The sequence below is a fragment of the Bolinopsis microptera genome, chromosome 2 (assembly GCF_026151205.1).
Source record: "Bolinopsis microptera isolate Bmic1 chromosome 2, MBARI_Bmic_1.0, whole genome shotgun sequence".
NCBI classification, from domain to species: domain Eukaryota; kingdom Metazoa; phylum Ctenophora; class Tentaculata; order Lobata; family Bolinopsidae; genus Bolinopsis; species Bolinopsis microptera.
The window spans coordinates 15,866,992-15,889,292 of NC_087073.1; the positions used below are offsets into that span (position 1 = coordinate 15,866,992).

Sequence of the window (22,301 nt, forward strand, 5' to 3'; positions counted from 1 at the left end):
TGCCCCAACCACATAGTGTAAAATTTATATAGAATTCAAATTCCATATCGTCATTAAACCTCAATAGTCCATAAATCGCCCAGGAAAAATTAAAAATAACTTCTTATATACCTTACTGTCATACTACAAATTAATTAAACATTTAAATCTGTTAACCAGAGATAAATTTTCTAAACCAATGCAAGTGAAATAATTTAGAACAATAAATGAATGCCTAATGTGAGATCACTGTCAAGGGTCCTTGTAAAAAATCCTGTAAAAGAGATAGGAGTAACTTATATAGAAGAAAAACAGAAGTTGCGTCCTGTTGAAAATAAATACAATATCTAGAATATAAATTTAGGAAAATAAAATAACATTCAGTCAATGTGTCGTCAAAATGTACAATTATCAAATGTTAAAACTGGTGATACAGTTCACCAAAATAAATACTAAGTATAATAATCAATAAATTAAATGTGGTCTATAAAACTACACTAGGTTTAATAGTCAATAAATTAAAAGTGGTTTATAAAACTACCACTGTGCGAACCCTTATATCAATATTAAGAAAATAATAATGATCATAATATATAAATAAATACAACATTTTATAAAGCCCGCCTTATAGCTAATCATATAACTCGATAAATTTAAAATCTGGAGATAAACTCCCAGTCTTTCTAAAGCGGCTCTTACATTAACCTGAGCTAAGTTTAATTGAAAATTAGACATGACAAGTCATTTACCTATGTAAATGCAAAATCATCAAATGCTAGAGAAAAGAAGTAATGTTTTTTAAAGTTTGGTCTTTGAAGATGTAACTGACTCAGCTGATCTTATGTCGTAAGGGCAAGGAATTAAATACTTAACTGCACATGACTAAAAGCTTTTCTCTGTGTTTTACATATTAGTATGAGGCGGAAAACTAAGGGTAAAAAAATCAATATCAAGACGTACATTTTTAAAACTTGCTGCACTAGGAGATATCAACACTTTTAAGTAAGGAGGAGCTATATTATGATATCATGTAATGTGAATTTAAGATAATGAAGTTAGTAGTATTACTGAGGCTGTTTTATACATAACACTACAATTTAGATGTCTGATGGGTATCTAACGATACCTGATCTTTTGACAGCTCCCTCCTCATAAGGCTCAAACACACCGATTTTCGATCAATCAAGTATTGAGTCGACCATAAAAATTCACAGTATAATATGTGTAGATCCAACCAGAACCTTAAGATCACTGATAAAGCTATTTTAAACCGAAACAAGATGCCTACAATCATAAACAATTTGGAAGTAGCATTATGTTTGTATAAAAACGGTCATTCAAACAATATTATATATACAATAAATTGAATCGAGTGATGCAATTGGCAGAGCACAAATCATAAATCAATGAGCAATAAATCTCATCTTTCCCGTATACTAAAACTCTTTTCAGGATCAAGTTGAAGGACTAATTGGATATATGGCCGGTCCATACCTTCTTTTCTTGGCCAGAAATGCTAACAGTTAAACAATCACAGTGTATAAAACATTATCTAGTTATGATCATATAAGATGTTAACATGATTAGTGATATTCATAAATAAATATAGTCCAATTTAAAATTACATGCGAATAACCAATCAAATAATATGATATATAGGAAGTAGTAACCATATTAACTATGCAAAATCCCCACCCACATAGCGGTGTAAATTTATATAGAATCAAATTCCATATCAACAATAAACCTCATATCAATATAATAGCCCAGGCAAAATAAATAACTTCTTATATACCTTACGGTCATAACACAAATTAATTAAACATTTGAATCTGGTAACCAGAGTATTAATTTTCTAACCTATGCAAGTGAAATAATTAGATGCAATAATGAATGCCTAATGAGTATCATCTGTCAATGTCCTTGTAAAAAATCTTTATAAGAGATATGAGTAACTATATAGAAGAAAAAACAGGAAGTTGTCGTCTGTTGTGAAAGAAATAAATAATATCTAGAATAAAATTAGAAATATAAAATAACATTCATCAATGTGTCGTCAAAATGCACAATTACAAATGTTTCAAAACTGGGTGAACAGTCCACCAAAATAAATACTAGTATAAATAATAAATAAATTAAATGTGGTCTATAAAACTACCACTAGGTATAATAGGTCAATAAATTAAAAAGTGGTTTATAAAACTACCACTGTGCGAACCCTTATCAATATTAAGAAAATAATAATGATAATAATAATAAAAATAAAATACAACATTTATAAAACCGCCATTATACTAAAGCCATATAACTCGATAAAATTTAATCCTGGAGATAAACGTCCAGGCTTTCTAAAGCGGCTCTACATAACTGATCTTAGTTTAATTGAAAATTAGACATGACAAGTTCATTTTTAACCTATGTAATGCAAAATCAATCAAATGCTATGAGAAAAGAAGTAGTTATTAAGTTGGGTACTTGAAAGATGAAACTGACTACTGATCGTTATGTCGTATGCAAGGATTAAATACTTTAACTGCACAGTGACTAAAAGCTTTCTCTGGTTTACATAGTTAGGAGAGGGCGGAAAACTAAGGTAAAAATAACATTATCAAGACGTACAATTTTTAAAACATTGCTTCCGTAGAGAATAACAACTCTTTAATTAAGGAGGAGCTATATTATGATATCATGTATGTGAATTAATGATTAAGGAAGTTAGTAGTATTACTGAGCAGTGTTACATAACACTACAATTTAGATGTACTGATTGGTATTTAACGATAACCAGATCTTTTGACAGCTCCCTCCTCATAAAGGGCACAGAAAAACCGATTTGTTCGATCACGTTGAGTCGACCAATAAAAATTCACAGTAAATAATATGTGTAGATCCAACAGAACCTTAAGATCACTGCTAAATGCATTTTAAACCGAAAAAGATGCTACTATCATAAAAACATTGGAAGTAGCTTATTTTTATAAAAACGGTCATTCTAACATATTATATATACAAAAAATTGAATCGAGTATGCCAATTGCAGAGCCAATCATAAATCATGAGCAATAAATCTCATCTTTCCTCATAGCTCTTTTTCCAGGATCAAGTTAAGCCCGAATTTGGATAAAGGGGCCGTCATACCTTCATGGAATTTTACCTATAGTTGGAGCCGACTCATTAGCATCAGAACTTGTTCGTTTACTGAATACACTGAGTACACTGTCTAATAATAAGAAAACTTACTGACTTTTGACCTCAATCCGTAGTCCATGACATGACGTGCCGGTCAAGAAATGTTATAATAACTGAAAACTATCTTAAATAAAAGGGTAAGTGAAAGTAAGGGGACTCTTGAGTCTATGTAATCAAACATTAGCTCAAACCTGGAATAAGCTGATCCACAGAGTGTCAAAACAGATTTCAGAAGGGTGGGTCTGTCTGAGTGCCACGATAGGCCCTGATATTATCTCCTGTTTCCTGATCTCACCGCATTCTTCAGTTGAGTTGCTAGAGATCTTGTCATGGTTCTGGTACAGGAAATCACTGATGTGCCACTGAAATTATATTAGGTTTAAGAGAACTGATCAGGGGTAGGTATTATCGAGGTGACGAGGAAACTGATTCGTTTCAGAATATTTAACATGCTGTTCGTTCGTGTCCTCATACTCTAGAATACGTTATAGTTCCCCTAACATTTAGAAGTGACCACAATAAAATGCTCACCAGAAGTCCCACGGCAGTGAGACTAATATTGAGCTCAGCTCTCTGATGTCCGAACCCTCCCGTCACCTCGACACACTGCGCTATACAAGCAGGGTGGATGAGAGGTAGGAAGTCGTTAACGAGGAGATGTTGGGAGAGGAAACCTTGCCGTACCACTGTTTCTCTGAGGATGTTAGGTTTTGTTATAAGACGTACAATTAATAGCTCTCATTTCTAAATAACGTTCAAATAGTACTTGAGGAGCAGGATGCTGTTGCCCAATTTTATTTATGTTAGAGAGTCGAGTGAACAAAAGTTGTTTTGAGTCAAAAGAGGTGGAACTTACGAAGAAGCATGGCCAGCAGTGACGACGGATCCCAGGATGTAGAGAACGGGAGGCCACGCAGCGAGCGGTAGAGTGTGGCCCCGTGAGTTAAGGATGTCATGGAGACATTCCAGCTGTTTTAGTCGGACATCCTCACTTCTTATCTCGCACATTTCTACCAGAGGACCCAGTAATGATGTCGTCAGTTCCTGAAAATGGTTATTTGTAAAATACTAGCTGATTATTTGTTAACTTTTTGTTGCTGTGCTGAAAAAGCTGCACAAGACATTCCACGCACAGAATCGAAGTTTAAATTTGCTTTTAGTCAAAGAGTTTTGAGAACGAAAAACTCAGAGCCATGCAAACGATAAAACGAAAACTTGCTTTCTAATATAATATGAGATTGACAAGATATCTTTCTCACAATCACACAAAAATCACTTTATCTTACCAATCCAGTCACATTTCTCGGGACATACGGCTGATAAAAAGTATAAAAATGGTAAGCAGATAAATCCTCTTCATAATATCTACATGATTATTGCTTAGTTAACACCACAGCTTGAACAATGCATTGACGGCAGATTTTAAGAAGTAAAACCTAGGGTATACTCAGTACTCACAGCATTCTGAGATAATGGGAGACTGTGGTCCGCCTCAATAGCAGCACGGAGGAGTTTAGTGAGAGAAAGAGCACCCCAGGTACGGCGAGGAGTGTATTTCTCGTGGCAAACTGTGAGAAGGTGAGCAGAGACTTGCTCCCATAGCAGGTGTAATCGAGACAGGTTTACTAGGCATGTTTCTAGGATCTTACCGACTGAGAACAGCGACTTTTCCTGAAACGATTATTCATATATTCACATGATATCCCATATTCCCATGTGATGCATAAAATCAAACTCCTGTAAAGGTATAAAACCCACATTCAAGTTATCGAACTTACTCTGGTAGTGGACGCCTCAGTTTCAGCCGAAAGCTGACAGAGAGCTTGTATCAAGTGCATGAGGGCCTTTTCAGAGAGGTATTGTGAACTCTGGAACAGTCTAGATAACATGCTACATATGATCGGGAGATCTGCTGAGAGAGCAGCTGTCTTCACCTGCAGGAGAAATAGATCGTGATCTTGATTATAAGGTTAGAGCTTACATTTTCAATTAAAATGTCTAATTTAATTTGTTCAAATAGGCTAACAAATTCTCTAATTTTCTTCACTCACCACATTAGCGCCATCAGCAGATGGACTTGGAACTAATTGTCCGTTATCAGTAGGAACCAGGCCCAGTATCCAGGTCAGATGTTGCAGTGTTCTGAGAACCATGTTCCAACCAGTTCCCAGTATCTTGCCGTGACAGTGCGCCATGGAGAGGAGGGACCTCATGCACTGTATGTTCTTAGCGGACAACATCACTAGATGCTTGTCGTCCTGAATGTTCATCTTAAGTTAGTAAGGTAAAATGAGGAGAAAATGTGTTGTTGTTGTGTAAAATTTGTAAGCATTCGAATGAACAAATTGCATATTTGCGGCGTTCAATTTATCAAGAACTGAACATTTAAATACAATTCTCTCACCTCGACATGCTTAACTCCAGTAATGAACAAGTCGTAATGTGGGGGAAGTGACGCTTTACACAGCGCAGTGATGAACGCATCTCGGGCAATGTTAATTCCAAGAGAACCACAAAGGCTAGCGAAGTCCTGGTGACTTTTAAGAACAAGCTCTCTTGCAGTTTCATCTTGAGCTGCGTCTAACAGTAGAGACAGAGCTGCAAGTAGACCGTGCCAACTTGCATTTGTCATCTCTGACACTGTTGCCATCAACTCGTCGTCAGAGTTAGATTCAGCCTGTAGATGTTAAATGATAAAGTGTTTATAATATACCATCTGTTATTGTTTCTAAGAAGCGGCTGTAAACTTCATTATAACACCAATGGACTAAGTTTAATGTGTACATACTACATCAATACATCGTAAGTGTGAATACAATCGGACAGTATATATTATGTATTAATGGCCCACCACGCGTACATCCGTGCGAAGGCGCGATGCTGTCATGGAAAATGCTTTTTTGATACACTTTCAATACAGAGTTTGCATCGCGCGTTACAAATACGCGTCTTTTAAGCGACACATTTTTACCTCTATTTAAATTCCTCCGATTAACAACAACACGATTTATCCAAGCGCCAACACTCACAAGATTATGACTCTGAAATATGCTGTTGATGATGTGGAGGATAGCTGCATAAGTGACCCCCAGTGTGTACCCATCCGTGAACGGTGGGGCCTCCGTCTTCTCTAGTGCTGATAATCTGTAACAGGTGTGGTATATTAGACCTGCAGTTTCGCTCCAGCGCTACTCAAAATAAGCTTTCAAGCGGTCATTAATGGTCTTGGTACCAGACATTGGAAATAGTAGCAGTTTCAAATTACTTTCAGTCAAAAGCTTTTACTTTCTCATACGAGCTTTAAATTAGCAGTGCTTACCATGTTTAAATTAAAAACAAGACAATGTTAAATATGACTGCTACATGTTAACAAACATTAGAAGAAACATGAACAATGTATTGTAGATATGGATATAATTACTTACAGTAAAGGTTTGAAAGTGCTCCTCATACTGGGAAGTGCTGATAACATTATGGTTGTGTGTCCCAGCGAGAATATAATATTGTCCAGGGGCTGCTGTCCTAGATGTACTGGACTCGCTACACCTGTACAATATGGGGTATTGAACTTTGCTGAGACATTGTTTGAGTTAAAATACAATTATTTTAATTCTAGGTTAACCATCATGCTTCGTCAAAGCAAAATCTTCCGATCTAGCAATAGTCTTCATGGGATGAAAAACACCGAGAGCTGGGTTAGTACAACTCTACATTACTCTCAAACATATCCACTACTTTGAAATGTTGCATGTGATGTAATTGATGATTTGCGAAACCAGAGTGTTATAAGCTTTTAAGTAAAGTAACTAGATTGGCGATATCTAATGATCGGCTATTAGTGTACATTGTGTCGCAATGCGAGACATCGGCGAGACATTGTCGCTTGTCCAGCGGTAAATGAATTTTACACATAAACCTGATTCATTTAGCAGTATTGTATTGCACATCATAATGTTATCTTGACATATTATGATAAATTATTAGTTATACGGTAAATATCTGACTAATTACACATGCCAACATGAAAAAGCATTAACACCAGCCAAGTTTGTGGTTAGATTCCGGCATTCCTAAAACCACACAGAAAATGTGGAGTGATCACTAAAACAACGGCCCACAAAATGAGGATCTTACTAAACAAACCATTTTGGCTGGCAGGAGTGTTCCCCGTGAACAGGGACTGAAGGAAGCCCCCCATTGCTCCCATTATTTCGTGGAACACTTTAGAACTCTGGTCTTGTAGGTCGTAACTTTTACAGAAATCAGATAAGAGCGCAGGTTCACTGCATACCTGAGGTTATCAGTTGTTAAAGGTATCGGAACCGTCTTCTAAACTTCATCAGCTTCTCTTTGAAGTTTGAGTAGTTAGATCATATCTCTGATCTCTATTCAAAATTCTAACAAAATATCATGTCATCTGATCAGTAATAATTTGTAAAATATTTAGCATGTTATGTAGCACACTGGACAACATACTTGATGTAAAACTTCGAGAGCAACAGTTCGTTGCCAAAAAGGCTTATCAGCATCTAGAAACTTCACAATGATCGATAAGAATATTTCACATTCAGTTACCTGGTAAAGTGAGTTATTATATTAGACATAATCATGCGACATTACATTATCCAGGAAAAATAATTACCCTTTAAATTCTCAATGTTACATCCAAAATTTTATTTGGAAATACAAATCTCAGATATGCAGCCATGATACCCAAAATTTAATTTAGTCATAAAAGTCTAAGTTATGCAACCCCCAGTCGCTGAATAAATTCGCAACATGTAACGTATGATAGATGAAATAATCATACTGACCGAGTGCATTGTGAACTGCTTAACAATATTGGTTACTTTAATCACGACAATATCAAGCTACATTGTTTTAAGATCACGTACCAGTTCTGAATGATAATTCTTCAGCAAACAGTGCACGATCCTAAGCAACCTGACACACACAGAAAAGAGGTTACTATCAGAAGTGGTGCTGGGTTTGGGTCCTCCTCTGCTGTGTTTTATAGAGGGGGAGAAGAGCTTTATTATCAGGGGACACACCCGTTCTTTTAGCAGGAACGTGAACTCCTTTTGCTGTGGTGTGGTAAAGGTATGTTATAGTTATGTGGTGAGGAAAGTTAATGTATGTACATTGTACATTATTATAATATTTAATCACAATATTGTTTGATGTAATTAGCACCGAGGCAATAGTGTACTACCTTGATGTAATTACTACTATAGAGTTTTAAGTATCCAGTCATTTGGACGTGTGCCAAGTTTCAATACAATACATCTAAAGTGTACCCATATAGAACTGACAGCTGAAATCACTCGAATTGGCACGGTCCACCGACAATACTATTTTTAGGTTAATTTTGATTGGCTGACCGTGCTAAGATTATCTACTCTTACTACTTTACTAACAATTCTAAATCTCTAGGTACCAAGAATTGTATTGCTATTCGATCTAATAACAGAGTTTTAAATGTAGTTGAGGACGTTTGTTTAGAACAATATAAACTAGGAAGAAGATTGAAGCGTCATGGATAAAGTCACTCTCCCCGTCCTAAATTTATAAGTCTCTGTACAGTGTACGTGATATGTAGTTTTGTTGCTGTGATCCTTCGTTTATCAGCATTCAGCATGAATACATTCCTTTGTTTGCCAGTGCACGAATACATTCTATTTCTAACTCCGCCCTCTCACCATAAACATTTTCTACTTTTAATTTCCACCTCGTCCCTCTAGTCCACTAATTAATCGCAAACTGTTTAAAAACATTGTGGTTAACTCACACTCACATCAGTAAAGGTATCGTGAGAGGAGACCAGTACGTTCTCCAGCAGCTCTAGTCCAAATGTTCGGGGCACCTCCTTCACACCGACCAGCCAATAGGGAGGCTCCCAATTAGTCAGCTGACATATGTCCTGTAGAGGGGAGGATAGTTGTTATTTGTCAAGTTTTACAGTTATTAAATTGTTAATTCGTGGGGGAGGATAGTCGCTATTTGTCAAGTTTTCCTTTTACAGTTATTAAATTGTTAATTCGTTAGCTGCCGTACTTTAATTTAGAGGAATGAATGTTATGAAGGATTTTTATTTCTGTAACATTTTACGGCCAATCCCAGCTTTCCTCGTGGCCAAGTAACACCAAGCTAATTAGTAATACTACTACTGCTACCCGCTGTAATATTGTCATTTAAACAAATTACAGAACTACAAATCTATTGCATCTATTGGTATGGGTGAATATTATGTAATGGGATTAAATATTATATCTAATCTAGTCATATCCAGTCCGCATATCCAGACCGCACACTACCTAGGACTAGTAGCGTCTCAACACACATAATACACTAGTTATAATACACTAGTTACACTACTTACTTTAGAGCTTTAGGTTACCTTACACACATTGTTCAGCTGAATATTGTGGCCAATATTATCTGAAATACAACTAAGACTATTCCTCATTTCATACCCTACACACAAGGATATCTTTAGCAATAAATCTCTGTCCATTATATGACTCAGTGTGTACACCAAAATAACACCCCATATAAGCTTAAATAATATAACGGTCTCTTTTGTACGGTTCTCTGAAGACAAAGCTCCAACAAAATGATCGGGTCCTGCAGTGATCTACAGTTTCGCAATATCACTAGTTGGTGTCATTCACGCACACTCATAGGTGCAAGGGTACATTTAAAAGTAAAGATCATTTCATTTTTACTGAGCAGGATAATATATTGCTTTGGAGAATTAATCTAGGCCAATTCAATCAACAAAATTAACGAAATGATCAGAGCTCTGATCATTTCTTTAAATTTGTTGATTGAATTGGCCTAGATTCTCCAAAGCAGAGCTGACATATAGGTTTGCACTCTGCACTTTCAGCAACAATACTATAATAACCACGCTTAGGTCTTTCTGGCATGTGTAAATAGTGTGAGTGGCGGAGTTAATTAGTGAATAATAAAATTTTTATTTTTTTAAAAAAAACTAAAAAAATTAAACACTTCAAATCTATTACATTAATTGAGGACGTTACAGAAGGAATTAATTTAATATAACAATAAAATTTAATATATATTTTGTAATTCATACTTACAACCTGGATATTTGATACATTTGGTCGTGTTTACAAATAAAGCTGGTATGTAGAAGAGATAATATTAGCTTTTAGTGATATCGTCACATAATTAACGATGATTTACTTATCAATTTACAGTAATAGGACACAGCAGTTCTAAGACCGATTAGTGCATTTTTGTTTGATAACTTGATAAGTAGTTCTATAGTCACTGCTTATCAGCTTTATATTACTAAAGTGTTTAGTTTGTTTCATACTATACTATAGATTTTCCGAGTGATTGTACCCCATCCATAATTTCTTACATGCTACGAATTTTTGACTGAGAAATTTGTGCCTTTGTTACAATTGTTACTTTTAGTTTAATAAATTATGATGATTATATATGAATTTTATTTGATAGATTGCTTATCTTAAAGTTTAATGTTTTACAGGCTCTAATGATGTATTTTTACGAAGATTTCAAACCTTACGTTTTGTTTCGTGTCCAAAAGCATTATATAATTAATTTAATATGGTCCTCGGAGTCCTGACTCTCCCCCCCTTTAAAGGGATGGCGTCCTCTCTGAGATTCTTGTGGCATGTATAAATAACACCTTGATACCACGCGTCACATGATAAAGGTATCACATATTTGAGACACAAACTGCTTGTAATACACACATACTCCGTAATGTTTTATCAGTTTTACCTTAGTCACGTTTGATTAAGTCACGTCTTGTTCGAAATTGTTTTTACTTTCTGTAACTTTCTGTTACGGTGGCATCACCGCTCCATACGTGACTAGCTAGCTTGGAGGTCGTTATTAGTCTTTAAACGTACATTAGTTTGAAGTTATCTTATTATAAGGGACTAGTGTAATAGTGGGCAGCGGTTTTACAGCCTACACACCTCATTTGTCGAATGAAGTGTTGTTATGAGCTGCATCTCTTACTAGGAGCTTTGGTTTTCTGACTAGTAACGGCCTTCTTTTTTCATGTCCACTATCTAGATTCTAATTTTTATAGTTGGGAGCTCTGTGAGTGTGTTTTTGTTCTTACGACTGTATTTTTACATGGCATAAATCAAGAGGCTTGCATATAATGAACATATTGACACGGGTGCAGAGTTGAGTCTGTACGAACCTAGTAGTTTCAGATCCTTGTTTAACGTGCGTACAGCAAGAACATCCACTACTTTAGCCCGGCGAGGCACATAACTCCCCTACAACTCCATGACAAATGTTTCATATATACTAGCGAGTTCACAAGTTATATCCTTGTGTTTGAGAAGAGCTCGTTAGAACTGCTTCCTTTCCCTTCAGTATGTTCTGTTTCACCGTAGTTTATTTTAATACAGAGCTTAGCAACAAACATTGATACAGCTTGATCATTCATGCTTCCTAATGCAATTAAACTCTCGGTTAACATTTTTATTTCTGGAGTCAGGACATTAATACTTGTGAGTCTCTTTTGCTTGACCAATCCAAATAATCACATGTAATTGTGACTTGAATAACGATGATTGTAACACTACATACCCATAAAAGTAACGTAATTAATCATTGATACGTAGAAAATAAATTGTTCCATGTTGTGTGTACTTTTGTTACGTGTTTATTATTGAGCTCTGTTATCTCATCTCTTATCGCTCAGGATAATAATATAATGTACTGTATAAACGATACTCTCTACCTAGAGGAATCAGCCTCGAATTCCTGGAATATCTCTGAACTGAGCCGGAATGACACATTTTGTAAGGGTGTTTACACGTTTATCAGATACACTTCTGCACCACTGGGCCTGGCTATCATCTTCATCAACATCTTAGCTTTCAAAGCTATAAGTAAGTATCAGCTATTTCATGAGACTGCGCATTGTAAAATTTAGTGATGTTCATATTAATTTGGAGCTATTTAATCATTAATAGTATTTGCCGATTCCCGGTATCTGACAACATTTTCATAGAAATTAAAAGATTGATTATTCGTGATATCTTTTTCAGGCAATGTTATGAGATCACATCTATCGTTTGGAGGAAACGCTGTAACTCTAAAAGGGATCACCTTTTTTGACGTGATGAACGGATGTTTTCTGTTAATATACTTCGTTGAGACTGCTATGGGCAGCTTTTTGAAAGGTTTGTGATTTTCAGATTTTGCAGAAATTGAAGATAAGGTAGAAAGCTTCACAACATGAAAATACGTCTTCTCAAAATACGCGTTATATAATGTCACACTTTTACAGAATCTTTCTACAGGTAGCGGCAGCGGTACTGGAAAATATTTCTGGAAAGCAGAGGTGTGGTGTTCGTGGCTGTGCATATACTCATCCGTCCTATTCCGTCTCTACCTTTGCTGCCAGCGTCTCTACAGTTACGGAATGCTCCTCGTCACTGCTCAAAACACCCATCTCATTCCTGAGTCTAGGAGGAAATCCTACAAAGTATGTTGTGCTCTGTTTATCGTTGCAAACATCGAGCTAGCAACTGTCCTTCTGACCAAACACCCTTGGTACAACTTCTTCAAGGATAGAGGGATGTACACAATTCCTTTTCTGCTCATCCAGGACGTAGCGGTCGTTCTAGTGAGTCTCCTCTCAATTGTTGTCCTTGTTTCTTCCACTTCACGATCGTACAGCAACGTTCTCGTGTCATCTGCCGTTCTTCCGCTCTGTCTGATTTCAGTCTCTTCAGTGATCACTAATCTAGCTACTTTTTACGGTGACGTTCTATGTCTGTCAAGGTCTATAGAGGTCACGAATCATTTTTTACTTACAATGAAACCAGAATGTTTTATACCATTGGCAAAAGCCTTGACGTACTTCGATTCTCTATTTTTCCCGATTATTTTGTTTTATACGAGTGCAAACCTAAGAAAGAGCCTTGAGCAAGTTGTATGTGGCGTTCAGCCAGTTAGTCAGCCACTTGTACAATAATCTCTCAATTTATGTTCCTACCGATTAGGTTTCAGTGAAATCGACAGTTTAAATTTGACGATTTGTGACTTCGCTTAGACAGACTATTTAGTATTTGAGATCGAATAACGATAAAAAACAGTGCTTGAAGTATCAACAATACAATTGTAATTTCACGTGTTGGCTGCTTTGCTTGGGAGTAAACTTGTTATTAATAACCTACTTGAAAAAGTAAGTAAGCATCAGTAGCACAAACACCCATCTTATCGGTCTCCGGAGGACCACTTTCATCTGTAAAATTGATCATTTACTGATACTATATCATTTTAAATCTTGAATGATAATAATAATATTCATGTCTCTAGATTTCTGATTCCACAGCTCCCATTTTATTGTTTGAAATTGTCACAAGAACTCGTGTTTTGTTATCAATGGTTTCTTATTCTGTTTAAATGTAGAAAGTTAAAGAAAGATGTTTATCACAGTTTTGTGACCCCCACTGCAATTGATGGAAATATTAATTAAAACTATCAACAAATAATCAGTTTTTCAACTGAAACGAATAAATTGTTATTACTTGTGACTTACTCTGTCTAATCCCCTCCTGAACGACCCTATCGAATACAACAGCAACGACCTGTCTCAGGGTGGCAGCTGCCGTGTTTGCGATTGTGTGTTCGGAGGACGAGTGAAGTTGAAAACAGATCGCAATCGCCTGAGGAGAATATCTGAGTATTGTCATATTGAGTCAAATCACTAAATATTTATGATACAGATTGTCATTAACTTGGTGTAACGTAAAATCATAGAAATATAATGGCAATCTTTAAACTACTAAAATTAGTACTGCAAGAATTTTTCAGAAATATCTGGCATATTCAGTGCAGCAGGAATTATCATTTAATTATAATTGAATTAGGAATGATAATGTGTACCTGAGCGAGAGTTTCTCCGTGCAGCAACTTTGTGGATGTAAGCAGCAGCAAAATAGTCTGCAGTATCCTTAAAAGCTCTATCTCCTGTCGGTGCATGTCACCTGGTGGAAATAAGTAATTAGAGATAAAATAACATTTTGTTAATCATGCATGTTTAAAGTGGTAAATTATAAAGTTTCAATATCTTTAAAAATTACAGCCCTTCTTTAGTCTCTAGCTCCGTATTCACAGGCAACAAACACAAAAACACCGAGCAATTACTTGGACCTGTTCAACAAAATATATATCAAAACAGTTGAATTCTTGCCAAGTCGGCGCTGTAATTAAAAAATATGATCACGCACAGTGACAAGCACAGGCACAGCACGTTTTATGATTTTTAAATGTACCTCAAAGCTCAACAAAATATTTTTTTTGGGTAACTTGGTAATATTATAAATTACAGAACAGACAGGATGTTTTTTAATAATTTGTTTTCTAATTTTAAATATAAGGTTAATAATATTATGTACTCACTCAGAGTTTTAACGATAATTGTTACAGATGTATCAGGCACAGCATCATGAGAGATCAGCTTTTGAATACAAGTGATACTGATAAGAATCAACTTTGGATTCTTTGTTTCACAGCCGAGGATAAAGGGTTGAATAACATCGTCTGACCTGGCAATAACTGAAATATTCATTATTGAGTTTTTACTCTAAACTTAGTTTTAAATACAATGTGGTAATTTAAAAACTTCATACATTGTTTTTGTTAAGATGAAAAACTTGAATAGTCAGTAATGTTTTTGGCTATTATACAGGATTATATTCAGGTCGTTCTTGTTAATACTAGAACCTAATAAATTTGAAGTAAATCAAAATAGTAACTCACCTTCATTTATATGTTTATCATTAGCAGCACTTAGACTTCTGAGTTTTAAGATGGCTCTTTCAGCTGCATCTTTCACTGCAGGGTGCCTCCTCTTTGCTTCTGAGGAAACACTTCTAAGATCTGTCTGTAGGGTGTCAACCAAGTTTTTCCATTTCCCGATCATTGCATATCAACAATACCTACTGAAATTCAATCTTTGACATTTGACAAGTATGTAACTAGATAAAAGATATTAATCGAAGTGGCCATCATTGTTCACTGTTGAACTACTGATAGATGTTACACAAAGTTAGAGTTAGTTCATTGAAGATGTCGCCCAGGCCCGGTAAGTATGTGGTTAGTGTTTTAAAGGAGTTTAGGGTTGGTTTGTATTATGGCAGTTGTGTAGGTAAGCTTGGGTAATCTTGGGTTAATTGTTTGAAAACCTTATTCAATAACTGTCACACTGGGTGATCTGAGTATAAATAATAAAATAATAAATAAATACAACATTTATAAACCGCCTTATAGCTAAATCATATAACTCGATATAATTTAATCCTGGAGATAAACTCCAGTGCTTTCTAAAGCGGCTCTTACATTAACTGAGCTTAGTTTAATTGAAAATTAGACATGACAAGTTCATTTTACCTATGTAAATGCAAAATCAATCAAATGCTAGAGAAAAGAAGTATGTTTTAAGTTTGGTCTCGAAAGATGTAACTGACTCAGCTGATCTTATGTCGTATGGCAAGGAATTAAATACTTTAACTGCACAGTGACTAAAAGCTTTCTCTGTGTTTACATAGTTAGGAGAGGGCGGAAAACTAAGGTAAAAATAATCATTATCAAGACGTACATTTTTAAAACTTTGCTGCCTAGGAGATATCAACTCTTTTAAGTAAGGAGGAGCTATATTATTTAAACACTTGTAGGCAAGTAGGGCAATCTTAAAATCTATTCTAAATCTAACTGGTAGAAAATGAACTTTCTTAAGTAGTGGAGTAGTGTGTGCCTTTCTTCCTCTCCCGAAAATAAATCTTACAGCAGAATTTTGCACCTTCTGTAAACGACTTAAATCATAAGAGCTCAGTCCAAAATATACGCTATTGCAATAATCAATTCTAGAGAGTACTAGAGCATGAACAAGCTGAATCTTAAGGTTAAAAGACAGTTTTGATGCAATAAACCACAAATTTCTGATCTGAATATTACATGCTTGAACCACTGACGTAATCTGATCACTCATTGAAAGATAACTGCCCAAATACAGCCCAAGACTCTTCACAGTTCCACTAACAACATGTGGCTCTTGATCATTAACAATCTGTAGAGAGGCTGGAATATTTGTTGAGTCAAATTTAGAGGATATAACGATGACTTCAGTCTTAGAAGAATTCAGTTGAAGGAAATTGTTTGTCATCCATTTCTTGATATCAGACATACAGTGTTCCATATTGTGCTCTAGCTGTGATGGGTCATCATAATCAAGAGTGAAATACAGCTGGGTGTCATCAGCATACAAATGAATACAGCACCCATGCATACTTGCAATGTTCTCAAGATCTTTGGTGTACAATATGAATAGCAGGGGGCCAAGGATTGAACCTTGTGGCACACCTATCTCAAGAACAGTTGCTGAGGAAGACGAATCCTTGACTTTGACACAAAATGAACGGTTAGCCAAGTAGGACCTGATCCATGTAAGAGCAATGCCTGTAATGCCATAAGCAGATCTTAGCTTCTTGATTAATCTTGGGTGATTGACAGTATCAAAGGCAGCACTCAAATCTAGAAGTAAAAGAACAACTTTAGTTTTCTTGTCAATAGTTATCAAGATGTCGTTATGGATTCTGGTTGTTGCAGTTTCACAGCTATGAAACTTCCTATAGCCGGACTGAACTTTAGAAAGCAAGTTGTTATCCTCAAGATAACTGGTGAGCTGTATAGATACACACTTCTCAATGATTTTTGACAAGAATGAGAGATTGCTAATAGGCCTATAGTTAGATAGAGATTCACCGTCAAGGCCACGTTTCTTCAAACTTAGACGAATGAGAGCCTCCTTAAGTTTTATAGGAAACTCACCTTTAACTAATGATTCATTGACTATAAATGAGATCAGAGGAAGGAGTTCTGGGAGAAACTTGATGAGAATCTTTGTAGGTATGGGGTCAAGATCACAGAATTTGTTAGACATATTCTTTATGATGCTTACTAGTTCTTCATCAGACACATGACGGAATTGTACTATCTTTGGGCTATTAGAAAGAGGAACAAATTCATCTGAGTTAGGAGAATCTTGGGATTGTTGTTCTAAATAAATGTTGTTGTATATGTTGTCGACCTTTGATTTAAAGAACTGTGCAAAGTTGTTAGCACTCTCAAGATTCGAAGAGCAAGAAGGTGTAGTAGTACTAACTTTTTCTTTATTGAGCAACTTATTAACGATGGAATAAGTCTTTTTAGCATCACCTGCACTATCTTGTAACCTTGTTTTGTAGAAGTGATCTCTTGTGGATACAATGACTGAGGATGCTCTCTCTGATGCTTTCCTGTACAGTCGTTTATAATCTGGGCAATCATGATTCTTTTGATACAGTCTCTCAATCTTTCTTCTCATTGCTTTTGCTTGTTGACAGTGTGTAGACCACCATTCAGCGTTATGATCTTTTCTTGGGATGAAAGTTTTTTCTTTAGCATGCTTGTCCAAAATACTGCTCAACTCAGACTCATAGATATCAACTGCACTATCGAGGTCATTGAAGCAATCAGTGTCACATAGTTTTGACTTAAGAATGTCCTCAACAAAAGCATCTAGGTCTATGCAAGCAATGTTTCTGTAAGTAATTGGTTCTAGAGTGCCTATGGGTGCTGGAGATACATTGCAATTGAAAGCAACAAAGTAGTGGTCAGACGATGTGCCAGAATCAGTAATGACAGGATCTAGAACTTCAATGCAATCGTGAGTAAAAGAACCATCCCTGGTAATTACAAGATCTAATATGCCCCCATCTCTGTGTGTTGCAGCTGAAATTTGTTGCAGCTGAAATTTGTTGCAGCTGAAATTTGTATGCAGTCAGTTTAGGGTCAATTTTAGATAGATTCTGGGTAAGTTGGTGTAAATTTCAGGTTACTTTGAGGGTTAATTCTTCTGTTTTTTTCTTACCAAATTTTATTTTGTTGACCTCTGCTGTTCATCAGTTTGGCCGCTTAATTTAGTTACTCCAGAAAATCATGTATAATTGAAACAATATAAAATAATAATAATAATAACGCATAATTTGTATACCGCTTAGGCCGTATAAGCGACCAAAGTCCCACTAATATAATGGGGTTGATACTGGCCAACAAAGCGGTGATGGCCAAACAATCAAGTGATGAAATTGGCAGACCACAATCAATTCAAGTGTTGCAATGAGTTGAGCACACTACGTAGGTAACGGAAATGGTCCACTGCTACCAATTGAACTTTAAACAATCAAATATATACACACAAATTTTCAATTCATATTTACCAAAGTGAGCTGAGCAAAGTTCGATTTATTTTTTAGAATTCACAAAATAAACGATGTAATTTTTAAATTTGTTAACTTACATTACAAATTTCAATATAATTCAATATAGTAATTCAATAAAGACTGAAAGGTTATAAACACCTTCTAAATCAAAGTCTACTTCAAATACAATCGGTGAGTGTTATTTAATCACCATAAGCAATGAGGAAATGCTCTAAGAATGTTGAATATATCATATCAATAGATAGCGCTCGATTATAAATATATACGGTTTTGAAAATGTGCTGTACTACGCCGCGCATAAGTGTTTATAAATTAGATGTAGATTGTGAATATTTGTTTCGTGAACAATTAAATTAAGTTTTTGTATTGTCATTTTCAATAAGCAAAAATTTACTGGAAAGTTGATTTTGACCTCCAGAAATTTACTCGGAGGCTTCAAGTTTTAATATTTAAATGAATTAGCAAGCTAGATTTTTAGTTTAATAAATTTGTTTATTATTTGTTATTAAAACTTTCGTGATTGTTTGCAATCCAAAATTAAATTAATTTTCCTATTTAAAAATGTTGTGTGCCGTGCCTTGTCATACGTTGTATGACCCGCCGCACGAGTGCGCGGCTCCCCTGTATCGTAGAAACTCTATAGTGAAGCGACAGTGGGGTCATTGTAAGTTTACAACCTACTAGGACGCGCGCCGAGTTGGACTCGTCGACGGTCCAATATTATATATTTATTTATTATGATATCATTATTCATTGTAATGGCAATAAAATTTAAATTTTGTTTTACTTAAATTTTGTTTTACTTAATATATATGGAACAGATATTTTACGAGTATCACCCGTTAACGTGATACAAGCCGTGCCCTGGTCGTACGTTTGGTAATATTTTGTAGCGCGATGCACTACTGGGTCGCGCGCGCATCGAATAATGCTTCTCGCAACCACAGATCGGCGAGATGCGAAGGATTGACATCGTCAATCAAGTAATATTTTATTTATAGCATTTTTTGAGTAAACTGCATAAATTGTGTATTTATTTAATAATTGTCAATCAGATTGTTTTAATTTTGTAAAATCTAAAACGCGCGGCTTAGGTACGTCGCATTTGGAGTAATTTTTAAAAAATGTTGTTTTCTTGAATTGTATTAATTGGTAATAAGAATAATAAAAATAAAATGTTGATCAACCTGGAAAGTGGAAACCCTTGTATCACGACATTACGTGGTGACCCCCACTGTCGCTTCACTATAGTGTTTCACATAGCCATTTGCCTACGCGTACTGCGTGACGCGCTTGTTTCACAACAAGGTCGCGCGCTACTGCAAGTGAGAGGGCTCTGGTTAGAGCAACTATAGTGTTTCTGTAGAATTTCTACGATACAGGGGGAGCCGCGCACTCGTGCGCGGCGGGTCATACAACGTATGACAAGGAAACCCCAGGTTTTTATATTTATGTTCAGAAAACATAAATATAAAAACCGAACAGAGATTCGGTTGAATGACATAACAGGCTGAGCGCCGCCCAGTAAATTTTGATTATTTGTCTTTATAAAAAGCTATTAACACCAAACACACGAGCTTATTATTTTTGTTTTAGTAATTCAAACAAAATTGTTTTCGTAGTTAAATATATCCTGTTTTAAAGGTATAGTATTTTGATGACACGAGTTGAGATCTCGAGGACTGTAGTCGTACAGCAAAAAAATCTTTTGACCTCTTATATTATTCGGACTCGTAAAATCTGGACTATTAAGGATTGGACAATACGTAACCTGAATATCCGAGGAGAGTTCTGTTATGTAACTTGTTATTGTAATCTGTGATCAAAACATAGAAAGAAGGCATATTACCTGAATAACTTAGGTGAGATCTTGGGACGTTTGCTTGGTCTCAAAATTCAAAACTGAGCATTGCTTACTATCAGTATCTAGCTGGACGTAGCAGCTGTTGGACTGTATGCACCATTCGAAAGAACATTCTTCGACATCAGGGTCACTCATCCTAATTGCGACTCCGATACATTTAAGCCAATAGATAAAATCTACAGTGCGCATGAGAAAGAGAAGAAAGATCTCTTTGAGGAGAGAGTACTTCAGTCAGAGAAAGGGTCCTTTGTCCCACTAGTCTTTACAAAATCCGGAGGTATGGGCCCACTCTGCACTGTGTTTGTAGATCGTATTTCTGAAAGGATAGCTGACCACAATAAAGAAGCTAAGAGCCAGATCAAAAATCACATCAGAACACGATTCAGGTTTGATCTGCTACGAAGCACACTCCAGAGGCGGCTCGTGGGAGCTGGCTGGCAGTTTTGTTGGGGGTCCAATCGATGGACTGGAGGGGAGGGGGCTCCCTCCAAACTACCGATTACATTACACACAGGGCCTTGTAAATGTAATGTGTAACACTTCACAGGCGACAGCAAACAAAAACAAAAACTTATAACATGGGTGAAACAGGACACCACACGTGTACGATCTCAGCCGCGCAGTATCATAACAGTCAAATTGCAAAGGGTCCTGGACCCCCAAATCGAGGCAAATCATAATAGATTACCTGTAGTGGGATGCGCACGATGTGCTTTGTAACGTTTACAATTAACTATGTGTTAAAACTGCGCGGCTGAGTAGTCCAGAGGTAGGATTGGACTCCCTACAACACAAAATTTCATGAAGATCATGCGTGACCTTTATATTGCGATTTGTTATTTCCTAACGCTATTACTAATTACTATTTCTATTTTAAGCACCAGCCACCCTATAATAATTTTAAGACGTCCACGGACGCCTGGACGCCCTCAATAGCCGCCTCTGGCACACTCATAGCACTCAGGGGAATCAGAGGAAGACAAAAAGCCCAGCACCTTGACTGGATGACGTATCCTTCAATCTCATTCCTCAGAAGACGAGCTTTGAGGTCTCTTAAGTTTGTTTATGTAAATTTTATAGATAATTTATTATAGCTTTTATAATGTGTAAAATTTTACGGACGAAATGATCCCAGGGGGGACTCCCAACCCACCGCCTCGGCGGGTAGTTGATACACCCTTCACAAGCAAGAGCCACTTTGGTCTACTTGCTGTGAGGTGTCTCAGCTACATGGGTTGGGGGTCCCCCTTTTTTTTCATTTTTTTTTCAGTACTTAGCTTAATATCTAAGGTGAGATCACGAAACCTTCTTTTGACTTCAATATCCGAACCTTGTAGAAAGTAGGATTATTTTCATTTTGGTTTGTTATATTTGAGTACTGGACCGTTTCTGCTTATTGATTGAAATAAATTTTCGTGCACATACAGAATGAATGTTTAATAATTTAATATATATTATGTAGACCAAGCTCTGTGCACGGGATGCTTCCTGGAAGAATCCAGTTCTGTTAGCGGGGCACCCTACCTAAAGCCAAATTGAGATATAATAATCATATTCCTAGGGAAATAATCAGAAATCGAATACCAATCAAATTGATTGATTGAAATAAATTTTCGTGCACATACAGAATGAATGGTTAATAATTTAATATATATGTAGACCAAGGTCTGTGCACGGGATGCTTCCTGGAAGAATCCAGTTCTTTTAGCGGGGCACCCTACCTAAAGCCAAATTGAGATATAATAATCATATTCCTAGAGAAATAATCAGAAATCGAATACCAATCAAATAATATGATATATAGGAGTAGTAACCATATTTACTATGCAAAATGCCCCAACCACATAGTGTAAATTTATATAGAATTCAAATTCCATATCATCATTAAACCTCAATAGTCAATATAATAGCCTACAAATTAATTAAATTATGATATGACTGTTTGGCTGGGTAAGTTGATAGGAGTGACTAATTGATTG

At 36.0% G+C, this 22,301-nt stretch overlaps 3 protein-coding genes across 3 annotated transcripts in view; 2 read left to right on the forward strand and 1 right to left on the reverse strand.

Annotated features, from left to right (window-relative positions):
* Positions 1-15,148, reverse strand: part of LOC134811419 (protein MON2 homolog) — a 155,371-nt gene extending 140,223 nt beyond the window's left edge. The window contains exons 1-19 of the mRNA XM_063818217.1: positions 14,959-15,148; positions 14,599-14,754; positions 14,083-14,183; positions 13,736-13,862; positions 13,371-13,438; positions 8,957-9,088; positions 8,064-8,252; positions 7,645-7,743; positions 7,312-7,459; positions 6,594-6,714; positions 6,198-6,312; positions 5,573-5,845; positions 5,220-5,426; positions 4,947-5,102; positions 4,627-4,839; positions 4,455-4,484; positions 4,025-4,212; positions 3,700-3,862; positions 3,360-3,530 (exon numbers count right to left, since the gene is read on the reverse strand). Coding sequence (XP_063674287.1) covers positions 3,360-3,530; positions 3,700-3,862; positions 4,025-4,212; positions 4,455-4,484; positions 4,627-4,839; positions 4,947-5,102; positions 5,220-5,426; positions 5,573-5,845; positions 6,198-6,312; positions 6,594-6,714; positions 7,312-7,459; positions 7,645-7,743; positions 8,064-8,252; positions 8,957-9,088; positions 13,371-13,438; positions 13,736-13,862; positions 14,083-14,183; positions 14,599-14,754; positions 14,959-15,121 — 2,820 coding nt within the window. The 5' untranslated portion in view covers positions 15,122-15,148. The remainder of the gene's footprint in view (positions 1-3,359; positions 3,531-3,699; positions 3,863-4,024; positions 4,213-4,454; positions 4,485-4,626; positions 4,840-4,946; positions 5,103-5,219; positions 5,427-5,572; positions 5,846-6,197; positions 6,313-6,593; positions 6,715-7,311; positions 7,460-7,644; positions 7,744-8,063; positions 8,253-8,956; positions 9,089-13,370; positions 13,439-13,735; positions 13,863-14,082; positions 14,184-14,598; positions 14,755-14,958) is intronic.
* LOC134811427 (sideroflexin-1-like) overlaps positions 1-22,301 on the forward strand; it is a 101,707-nt gene that overhangs the window by 47,277 nt on the left and 32,129 nt on the right. The window lies entirely within an intron of this gene.
* LOC134811428 (uncharacterized) lies at positions 11,892-13,575 on the forward strand. Its single transcript, XM_063818257.1, has 3 exons — positions 11,892-12,077; positions 12,237-12,371; positions 12,492-13,575. Exons 1-3 carry the CDS (start codon positions 11,900-11,902, stop codon positions 13,166-13,168), a joined length of 990 nt encoding a protein of 329 aa, XP_063674327.1. The 5' UTR covers positions 11,892-11,899; the 3' UTR covers positions 13,169-13,575.

Excerpts from the sequence above, each read along its gene's own strand:
- LOC134811428 (XM_063818257.1), top strand. The coding sequence starts at position 11,900 with ATGTACTGTATAAACGATACTCTCTACCTAGAGGAATCAGCCTCGAAT. Across the intron at positions 12,078-12,236 it reads CTTAGCTTTCAAAGCTATAA|GCAATGTTATGAGATCACAT; the intron begins GTAAGTATCAGC and ends TATCTTTTTCAG. Across the intron at positions 12,372-12,491 it reads TATGGGCAGCTTTTTGAAAG|GTAGCGGCAGCGGTACTGGA; the intron begins GTTTGTGATTTT and ends ATCTTTCTACAG.